Source organism: Aplidium turbinatum, chromosome 5 (assembly GCF_918807975.1).
Source record: "Aplidium turbinatum chromosome 5, kaAplTurb1.1, whole genome shotgun sequence".
Classification (NCBI taxonomy): domain Eukaryota; kingdom Metazoa; phylum Chordata; class Ascidiacea; order Aplousobranchia; family Polyclinidae; genus Aplidium; species Aplidium turbinatum.
The window spans coordinates 32,795,774-32,806,731 of NC_137476.1; the positions used below are offsets into that span (position 1 = coordinate 32,795,774).

Below are 10,958 nucleotides of genomic sequence, written 5' to 3' on the forward strand. Positions count from 1 at the left end.
AATGTCTTCCGAGTCCGTCATTGATTGTTTAACTAACTTATTTTGTCTGTTTGGTTTCCCTGCTTACATCCACAGCGATCGAGGAACTGCTTTCACTAGCCGAGAGATCAAAGACTTTCTTTCTACGCGTGGAATAGCTACTAGTTGCTCATCACCTTACCATCCTCAAGGAAATGGACAGTGCGAAAGGACAAACCAAACGGTATGGAAAACAATAAAACTTCTTTTGAGAACGCACCATGTTCTGGAGGACGATTGGGAGAAAGTCCTTCCACAGGCTTTGCATTCTATTAGGTCATTGCTATGTGTCGCGACTAATCAAACACCCCACGAGAGGTTATTCTCATTTGCACGACGAGCCATGTATGGCATGGCAATGCCTTCGTGGCTTTTGGACTCCGGTAAAACAGTTTTATTGCGACGCTTTGTGCGTAATAAAGGTGAACCTGTCTGTGATCCAGTAATATTACTCAATGCGAATCCTACTTATGCTCGTGTACGATATCAAAGTGGAAGAGAGGCGACTGTTTCGACCTCGGATTTGGCACCCTCTCCTCAAACTGAGGTTGATGCAGAAGAACGCCTTTCTACAACGACGGATCTTACCTTAAATGTGCCGGATGAACCTGAAATCCATAACATACTAACAAACGATTATAACACGCCGTCAACAGACGATCCTTCGAATTTAACTACTGACGTTCGCGAAGGCAGTAGGCCTACTTGTGATATTACAAACCCGATCACATCAACTAATGAAGGGTTTACCGACAACAGTACACCTATCTTGAGACGTTCTACTAGAATTCGAAAGTCACCAGAAAGATATGGCTTCTGAGTCAACATCTTGTCTGGTCCTTTTCGAAATTTATTTGGCTGGGGAGAATGTGGTGTAGCGCGTGTCGTGACGCACCACATCTCTCTTGCCGACAGCGCAGTGTGGGTTTGCCGATTGCCTGGCTTGGCTTCTCTTGGTTTCTTTCGTGTTGGTTCATTCTCTAGTTTTCAGTTAACAGTGTAGCAGTGCAATCGGCAGTTTAAGTAGAGTCTTGTTTTAGTTTGTCATTTAATACTTTCTGTTAACATTCTTTAAAGCTAGTTTTCAATTGCAGGATATTCACGTTTTAAGTTTATTAAAGCCTACTTTACTGAAATGAGTTTGTTGGTTTCAATGTAGGTCATGTCATGCATTGTATGCAATTTTAATAGTACCCGGTCTGTAACCAAAGTTTAATAGTACCCGGTCTGTAACCAAAGTAACCAGCACAATTTTAATAGTACCCGGTCTGTAACCAAAGCGTTTGTTCCGTAAACATTCCATTGTAAAAATGAACAAACGACTTTTAAGGTTTCAAACTTTTAGAATTAGATTAAGCTTGAAAGTTGGATGGGTGTATTGTTTTATATATTTTGCTTAATTATTCACGCAATCGTTTTGTGTCTGCTTAATAATCTTGATAATAATCCACTGATTAGCGTAATAAAATTGACAGATGTTCAGGACAAAGCTCCTTTCCAAGATATTCATTTTTTACATGTAGCCAAGTGTTCGTTTGATAGTGTGTATGTTTGCATCATAGCCGATGCGGCCTTTGATGAACTAGATGCTCAGTTCGTAATTATTGTAGATACGTAAGCTACCATTTCATTTGATAGTAAGTAAGCGAAATAGATCTTAGTCAAAATCAATTTGAAATCGAAAAACACTTTTTTAAGGTGGCGCCAAGATCAAAATTTTACAAATTTATTTTATGAAAGTAGCTAGGTTTATACCCTTTCCAACGTAGAAGTAAAATTTCCAAATAATTAATGAAAATATCTATACCCTCTGGCCTCTATGTGATGTTGATGTTCGCCCTTCGTTTCCAAGGATGGATTGGATAATGTGATTTTATTCGATTATTCGAAGACGAATGAATGAATTGCCAAATTGCCAAAAAAACGGTCCTTGTCGTTACAGTATTTATGTTTAGTTTAGATACAATCCAACTTTTTTCAAATGAAAACTTTTTTTTGTTCAAAACGATTAGTTCAACAAGTCCCTAACCCACCTTCTGTTCCACTATAACTTCCAATATTCAATCGATAATTGGATGTGGCGTCTCCTACAGTCATAGTGCTGAAAAATATTTAACGTCTGATAAACCGTTAATATTTGGGGTATACAATGAAAAAAGAAATGATAGGCCTATGTATCACAAGATACATTTCAATTGCGTTGAAATGGTATAGAAACAATACGTAAACCAACAGCCGGTTCAAAAACTCATTAACTAACTTGTAGGCGCCTAAACGAAATATAATTGAATTGTTCGATGCATAAAACTTGTTAGCGGTTGTAGTTTTGGTTGTAATTATTTGGTAAACCTCAATGCTAGATTTTCAAAACAGATTGCATTAAGATTTCATTTGAAATAGCCGGGCTATACATTGAACAAACAATATGTAATGAAAAATTAAATACTCGCCTGTACTCAGCATAGGCAATGTTTCCTTCTCAGTCTTCAAGATTAATGCGAAGTTTATATGAACCAGAAATGGTAATGGCATGGAGATTATCTAAGCCTGAAAATACCAAAAACTCAAAATACATGACAAATCAAAGTATAAATCATAAAATATAACTGCAGATAGTGCTATACCACTTCGACGTCAAGGTCTCATCTATGCAGTGTTGCCGGGTGTAAAGTTCTGTCAATTTGGAAAAATCTGAAAGTCGTTGAGTTCATAGGAAAACAAACTTGGGTTAAAAAAGTCTAAATTTCTGTAGAAGGAAAAGGTAGACAACACTTGTTTTAAAAAATCGCGACAAAATCGGAGTGATAAAAACTAAATACCTTTATTTTTAGAGATCATTTTGCCATTTGTGAAAAACACATCACTCAGTGAAGATTGATACATTTTGCTTGCGACAAAAATTGTAAAACATGTTTATTAAAATTTATTTTACACTTTTACAATTCACAAAAACAGTGGATAAGATATTGAATAATAAGAACATCTACAGGGAGTTACGAGGCTTTTTTAACTGCCGATTTTGTTTTAAACTATTGCAATTTTTCTATTTTGTCCAGGTAAGCCACATACCAAGCTACAGTAGCCGCACCAATAGGGTTCTGTCAAGATTTTGCACTACTTTGGCACTCGTGTTGCTTTTTGAGAAAACAAGTTTGCAGCCAAACATTACAAGGGTATTGATGCTTGACGAATGTGCTTGTCAACGCTGGTTTCGAAAGGTTGTGCTGTGCAAATACTTTATTCTCTTGCCAAATGATTGCTGCTTCAAGCCACCACAAAGTTTTGGCCTACCCAACCAGAATTCGCCACTTTTGTTTCCAAATCCTGTTTGATATTCCGACCAGTCCAAATAAAAATCAACTTCTCCAGAGTTTCTTCTTTGAAACACCTGAAATAGTGGAGATGGAAGCACTTGTCAATTGATCAGGTGTTTTATTTAATTGCTCAAACAACAAGCATGTTTTCAGCAAGACAAAACTAGATTTGAAAATACTGGGAACCTTTCGGCAGGCCCGTAACTAGGGGGGGCGCAGGGGGGGCGAAGCCCCCCCTGCGATAATGTTGGCCCCCCCTTGGAAAAATTATGTTAATTAGCTCTGTTCGCTAACTTTTTAGTTTTATACTCAATTTTCTTGTGTTGTTTAATTGTAAACATTGTGTGTCTAATGGTGTGGTCGAATGTTTTGTTAAACAGATAGACTCAACATTTATTGCTGGTAAGATCCAGACTGGTATAGGCTTACACCAGTTTCCAACTGAGCTAAGCAGTGTGATAGCCGATCAGTCTCCAGAATACTGTACAGTTGACTGCCACTCAGCGTTATTAAAGTACCGGACAACCACCTTGACATTTGCATTCTAGGTATGCTTCTATAGGCTACTGCAGTTTGGAACTCAGATTTGCAGACAATTCATGGTTTTACACATCTGTTCGTGCCCTTTCAAGAAAAAATGGAAAACTTCTTGGACCGTGAATCGCTCATTCCACTACATACGAAACTGAAGATAGATATTTCATCAGAGGAGGAATTGCAAGTCGCAAAACAATTCCTACATGACCATGTGGCAGTTGCAAAACACCGGGATTCCAATACAGTACGGTACTGAAAGAACTGTAGCCTACAATCAATCAACGACTGGCATTCCCAAATGCATATAAACATGCCGCTACTGTGGCATCATTCGGGTCCAGTAGTGCGGTTTGTGAGAGTGGCTTCTCGGTCTAATCTTGGATAGACAAGCCTACACGCAGGTCTATGTTCCAGATGAACTTGGTTCTGTTGGCGTTTGAAAAGGAAATGACCGAGAAAATAGACCTGGACGTTTTTGTTAATAGATTCAGTGAAGTCCATCCACGCCTTCTGTTGCGGTAGGACCTAACCTATATCTATGGCGAGGATACATTTCACTGATGGTGTGAAATAGAATCTCACTATTATCATTAAAGGATTGATCTTGAAGAGATGATTGTTGATTCTGCACTTGACAAAATGAGGTGCATTGTAGGCTACAATTATTTACAAAACGATGAGTGACAGGTGCAGCGGCTGCAGCCCTATTTGATCATGGTTCAACGCCTATTTTCTATGTATAGGCCGAGTATATTTTGTGTGATTTATGCAGTGCGTTACAGGAAAATGTAAATAAACTAAAACGAACTCAAAGTTCATGAAAGGCAATAGATTAACTAACAAAAGAATCAACTACAAAATCATAAATTTCGCTGCGGTTTCTATGCCAATTTTTAACCATTTTATCACTAGTTGATGGTGGCATGTTTTAAAAATGATTTTGCTTTTCAAGACAATTTCTATGCTGTCGTCATTATAACTGTTTAAGCTACAGCATATAATTCACTCTATAATGCCAGTTCACGCTGCTGTTTCTATGATAATAATCTATGCTAATGTAAACGCTGTATTACGATAAATGTTTTTGCGTAAATATACCCACATTTTGTACAAATGTCGTTTTCGTACATGATACAGAGGGTAAAAGTTGGGCCCCCTCTAGAATACTTGTTGCCCCCCCTAGTGTTTCAAGCTAGTTACGGGCCTGCCTTTCGGGTATGCCTAAATAGAGTAAACCGCTTAACAGAGTAAATTGATTTGGTGGAATTTCAAAAAAACGGGATATAGAGGCAGTGCTTATTAATAAACAATTGATGATTCCATAAGTATTAGACATGTTATGTACACGTTTTGCCAAGATGCAACAATGTATTTTGACCTGGCTATCTAGGCTTAATATAGATGCAGAATTAAAGTATTGTCGGAATAAAAAGAATTTTATATGCTTTGTTGAATTATGTTTATAATAAGTCATGTAAAAATGGAATTTTTGATATTAGTTTGAAATATTAAACAACAAAATAGCCAAGGCATAAAACTCATTTTTTTCAAATTTTAAAAATTTGATTTCAATACATACTGTAAAAAATGATTCTTGATTGTAACGTTAATTAACTGAAGCACTCAAACACAACCAAGATATAAATCGAACGTTTTTGTTGCAGTACTATGCTTTTGTAGAAACGAAATATTTCATCTACTCATGAAGAAACAACAGTTAGAAATTTCTTTTGTTTGGCAAATGATATTTTGACTAGAACTGTACACCTCAACATTAGACACAAAGAGAGCAAATTGAAGCTAAACAACTCCAACAAAAACGGCTCATAAACATGGTCTGAAAAAAACAGCATAAAATTGATTCAATTCAATTAGAAAATACATGAAAAGAAAGACTACAGTAATTCCAAACACTTTATTTTTTCTTTAAAAGGAAATTATTACGTTCGAGATGATGAGATTCAAGTACCATCATTTAAAATTCAGAATTGCTTCTTTACAATATTGTTTATACACGTCATACCAAAACAAAGAAATTTCAATCACTGTATTATATTGGACATGAGTCTTAGATCAGTGCATTAATAGAAAACAAGACCTTTAGCATAAGCTAGTTTGGGAATAGTTTATCAAACTTATGCGGCCTATCTAACATAGCATGTAGCATCGCATGTGATCCAAATACAACGTTTGCTCCGTACCATGCAACAACTACTGAGCATACAATAAGCGTCTACAAGGTAAAGCAAAGAATCAAAAATTGACTGACATAAAACATGAAAGTTTAACTTACCAACCAACTGCCATCACCAGATTCTAAATCGCAGTATACGTCAAGAATTTTTCCTTTTATGAAAATTGGATAAATTCCACTAGTGCTTTGTCCTTGTTTGGCAACATCATTGCAGTCACTTCTTTGAAAGAGTTTTATTTCTGATAAAATTAAAACACATTCAACAAGAAACAAAAAATTTAAGAAATCACTTGGGTAATTCTTTAATGGTTGGTAATATTTTAACTCCGAATTTATTTTAAACAGAAAGTCAACAAATGTTTTCTTTATCACAAAGTAAATAAATAATTTACGATGTTTTTTCTGCTCATGATGGCAGAGCAAAGTGTTGATTGGGCGGAAGGTAGTTTTAAGATATGCTCAGTTGCTCACTGGTTCTAATTTTGTTGCGAATTTTGTAATTTGAAGCAAAACAAGAAGAAAGAAAGTGATAGATTTTTTTAAAAGCTTATTCGGTCATTTTTGTACCCATGGTACAAACTATTCGATGACGTATTTATTGAACGTTTGCTTCAGATCTTGCGATTCATAAGAAGGGAAGAGAACAATTTAACAAACTCACCAAGGAGGCAAAACCTTGAAAAGTGATCTTGCCTGAATAGTAAATCATGTAGGCTGTACGTCTGTAGTTCGCATGGCCACAAAGGCCAAAAAACAAACAACAACAAATAAAACAAAAACAAAGAGAAGCACACATGTGGTAATGAATGACAGCCTAATGAAAAGTGTTGTAGATTGAATTTGCTAGTTCCTGTATTGATGAGGATGAGCAGTCATCACAATAATAATAGGATGAAGAAAGAAAACTGGACATAAAAGAAACCCATCCTCAGGCAAAAGCCTGTTTCCATGTGGCCCAGGAAAGCAAGGTGTTGAGCTCTTTCTATGGTCAGATTGCACATCACAGAGTAGTCTACGACGATTGAGGTTCGAGATCCAGTTTAAGGTATTGTTTCTTGTCCTGGTGGGTAGTGGAATGGATGAGCCAGTAGATAAGATGATGATGTTCTGATGGCGTTGATAAAGCTCTCATCCCCTTTTACTATTAGCTGAGGTTTTGCAACGTTTGATCAACGCAAAAACATCTTTTCTCATCAAGGCCTCAAATGTTGTTACACCAAAAGAGATTTGAAGCTCACTGATGTTGATGTGACGAGGCAGTCCATATAAAATACGAAACGAATTGTTATACGCCACGCGAAGACGATGAATATTAGAACATAAAATTTCACTCCATAGTTGGCTTCTGTACATATGCATACAATACGACCGAAATAAGACATTTTTTACCAGTTGAGAATACATTGAAAATCTAGCTCTTAATTTATTTGCAGAGCAATAAAAGAAACGAACTTGTCTAGTGATATCAAAATCACCAAGCAAGTCACTTTTTAGATGCACATCTAAGTACTTAACTCGGTCAACAAAATTAAATTTGTAACTATGTTTCATAAAGAACACATCAATGAATAACTTTTTCCAAAAATAACAGCTATTTGTTATCATAGTTTATTCTTGCGTGTTGAAAGAAGTTTGACATTTCGGATTCACCACTAAATATTAACCCTACTTCAGTTTTGAAATATATTTGCGGAAAAAGTATGGATCGAGCAGTGCTATTATGATGTAATATATTGAAACAATGTGCTTCCTCAGTTAACTAGCTGTGTTATGCGCTATCCTTAGAGTACGTTTTATAGCCAATAATCGTGATCTTGAAATGTATCAACTTTGCATGCTGCTTTTAAACCCCATCGATGAAAATATACTTGGAAAAAGGCTTTTCCTAAACGGTTTGGTCAATATGAATATCGCGATAGATCAAAAATATAAAACTAAAACATTACAGCATTGAATTTCTGAATAACGCAATGGTCTTTTTGTACCTGCATAATTTTCTAATTTCTGTTCCAGTGCAGACAATTTGTTCTGCAGCCTCTCCAACTCAGAGCTGGGGTCATCAGCTTGTCCTTTTTCACCTTTCATACCTTGATCACCTGTATTGGTAAAAAATGCAGTCGGCTTTTTTATATTTTTAGTGAGACTATACGTTTTTAAACGTAGCATTATCACATCAACATTAGCAGAAAAACGTTTTATGATGCTGTAAGCAAAATCGGCGAATATTTACCATATACCTACAACGGTCACTGACTTACTTTAAAAAGCATTAGACCTACTAACGACTAGTGTAGATCATCACCAAACACAAGCCTTAATTTTGTTGAATGTTTGCTTATTTATTACCAAATAAACAAGGTTTTGCAAAAGTTTAAGTTTATGTCCAGTTGTGACCAAATAAATAGTTAAAATCATGCTGACAATGTATGTTTGGTTTTGGCCACTGCTTCCACTTTGACGGATTTTATCCGGAAATCGGGATTTTTCAACGCTTCGAAGGATAAAAAAGGGAAATGAAGATAGGAAGGATTTTTTAAGGATTTTTACCATTTTACAAGGAAATTTTGTCTTAAAAAGGAAATTGTTGTTTTTAGCAATTTTAAAGAAAAACTTTTTAATGTTCTCTTTCAAAAATTCTAACAACGACTGGAATAACGATGATCAGCTGGTTTCCGTCGTCCCTCGACATCCGGAACCCCTCTTACTCTCTTTCCCATCCTCACCTTTGTCGCTTGATTTTTTTCTCGCCATTTTGGGAATTGGACGTGATTGCAGACTGCAGTGAGTGAGTTAGTTCTCAGTTCTTTTAGTTAAAATTAGGTAATCCGTTGATTTACAGTTGAAGTTGAGCAGCAATGACAAAGTTCACTGAGGTTCGACCTTAGACGTACAGTTAGGTATGATAAGCTTAGACTAGAGATATCCTTCCGGTTTATAAAAGTTAGTTTTTGCCTATGCTAACCGAATATGGTATCATAATAATAGAGGCTAGGCTATGTAGTGTGTATACAACATGTATAGTGTACACAGTCAGACTGAGTTAGTATCATGAATAGGCCTAGTATCCTTGAGTTTTTCGTCAGTCTCAGATGATTGTGAAGACGTTACTGACAAGGAGAAAAAAGACATAACCTAGCCAATAGTGTTAAGTTAGCGGCTTAGCGCATCAAGGAAAACTAAACACAAAAATAAATTTGTTAATGGATGGATAATTCGTTGAAACTGGACATTTACCACCTGTACATTTTCGCTGTTAGGGATAGGTTAGGAGTCCGGGTAGGAAATATGAGAGTGGTAATTGGTAGGCCTAAATGATGTCCAGGACCAGGTGGTAAATGTCCCAGAACCGACTAACTGACAAGCAGTTTTTTGGATGGACAGTGAACAAAGGAAATAAACCATCTTATTGTAAAATATATGCTGCTTTTGTGCAGCCTACTGTTCTAATAAAACAACGTTGCTTCGACATACCGGTGCTACTGAATAAAATTGAGATTACAATGGCTTTAACTGAGATTGTAATAACTTTACAGTTGTATTAGCACCTTTTTTAACCTAAATAACGTCAAAAATAACCTCACCTATGAAGGAAATTTTGAAAGATTTCCGACTGAGAAAAAAGGGATTTTTCAGGACAAAAAAGGAAATTGAAGAGGATTTATCAGTTGTCAGAAGTGGAAGCACTGGTTTTGGCCACAAAACTTTAATGTGACACGCCATTTCACGTGATTTGGTGCAATCAGAGGTGATCAAACTGATCAAACTGCCGTTCCTTTTTAAAAGAATTAAGCACAAACTGCATGCGACTGAATATATCAACGCAAACAGTAATCAGTGACTACTTAAATTATCTCTTTACACGTTAAATGTGATGGATTAAGTTGGCATTACTTTGCAAATAGGCTAAACCATTTTTTGAATCAAAAGTGACAAACATGTGGCAAGTGACATGACAAACACTTGTGTCTCTTTTTAAAAGAGGCACACCTGCTTGTCATGCTTAATTGGAAATCTGACACAAACATATACAACTCCGATTCCTCGGTTTATAACTGGCCGACTCCTGACAAGCTAAAATCCCTGATCTCCGACTTCACAGTTCACAGCCCTGATTTTTAGTTCCAAAATTTTATTAGATGTATTTTTTTCACATATTTACCTAAACCGCATCGTTTTTATCGAATTGCGTTGCATTGACGTATATACAACATGTTATGTTAGTTTTATGAGAAATAAGTAAAAGTGCTGCGTCTCTTGAGTGCCGGAAGTTTCTTGAGGCAATGCTACTTCTTAAAAACGTCGATCAGTGCAGGCTTACCACTCACAGGTATTCAAACAAGCTGATTGAATGGCTACAGAAAGTGTGCCAACTCGATGACAATAAATTTCAGTGAACGAAAAGTCTCAGCAAACCACGGTTAGCGTTTAATAAGTTACACACGTCAAATAACAAACAATCAAACCTTTGACTCCCTGCAAACCCGTCGCACCCCTCTTGCCAGGGGGGCCAGGCAAACCCCTTTCACTGACGTCATCAATATTAGGAGTAGCACCACAAGAACAACACGTCATTTCACGTGAGGTGTCCGCAATCGACCATGACATGGCGAAAATACTCACGATGACTAAGATTACTGCTTTGTCCATGTTTGTTTTCAAATCAAAGTGATAAAAACAATAAAATTCAAATCCTGCTTTTGCTCCTGCCGTACAATTATAACTGTTAAAAATATTGCTATTATCGTCTGATTCAGTAAAGACTATTTATTGCTCATATGAAAAAAATACAAAAAAAAACTCTAATTGAGTTTTGGCAGGAATGAAAAAAAAAATTGTTCACAGATATCTTAAAAGTGGCGTTTAGGCCTAAAAACATCTTTCAAAGTGATTTTGGT

At 36.3% G+C, this 10,958-nt stretch overlaps 2 protein-coding genes across 2 annotated transcripts; one reads left to right on the forward strand and one right to left on the reverse strand.

Annotated features, from left to right (window-relative positions):
* The first annotated feature begins 1 nt into the window (after position 1).
* LOC145771148 (uncharacterized) lies at positions 2-838 on the forward strand. The gene has a single exon (XM_082582886.1). It carries the CDS (start codon positions 2-4, stop codon positions 836-838), a length of 837 nt encoding a protein of 278 aa, XP_082439012.1.
* Positions 839-2,497: 1,659 nt separating this feature from the next.
* LOC145771149 (ficolin-3-like) lies at positions 2,498-10,668 on the reverse strand. Its single transcript, XM_082582887.1, has 5 exons — positions 10,527-10,668; positions 8,049-8,159; positions 6,163-6,302; positions 3,310-3,406; positions 2,498-2,565 (listed from the first exon to the last, which is right to left on the reverse strand). The coding sequence occupies exons 1-5, from the start codon at positions 10,666-10,668 to the stop codon at positions 2,498-2,500; spliced, it is 558 nt and encodes a 185-aa protein (XP_082439013.1).
* Between the last annotated feature and the right edge of the window lie 290 nt (positions 10,669-10,958).

What these genes read in the sequence shown, in the direction of transcription:
- LOC145771148 (XM_082582886.1), top strand. Translation starts at nt 2, where the DNA reads ATGTCTTCCGAGTCCGTCATTGATTGTTTAACTAACTTATTTTGTCTG.
- LOC145771149 (XM_082582887.1), bottom strand. Translation starts at nt 10,668, where the DNA reads ATGTCATGGTCGATTGCGGACACCTCACGTGAAATGACGTGTTGTTCT. An exon ending in GGGTTTGCAGGGAGTCAAAG is followed by an intron (nt 8,160 to 10,526) that starts GTTTGATTGTTT and finishes TTACCAATACAG; the next exon opens with GTGATCAAGGTATGAAAGGT. An exon ending in CTGGTGATGGCAGTTGGTTG is followed by an intron (nt 3,407 to 6,162) that starts GTAAGTTAAACT and finishes CCACTATTTCAG; the next exon opens with GTGTTTCAAAGAAGAAACTC.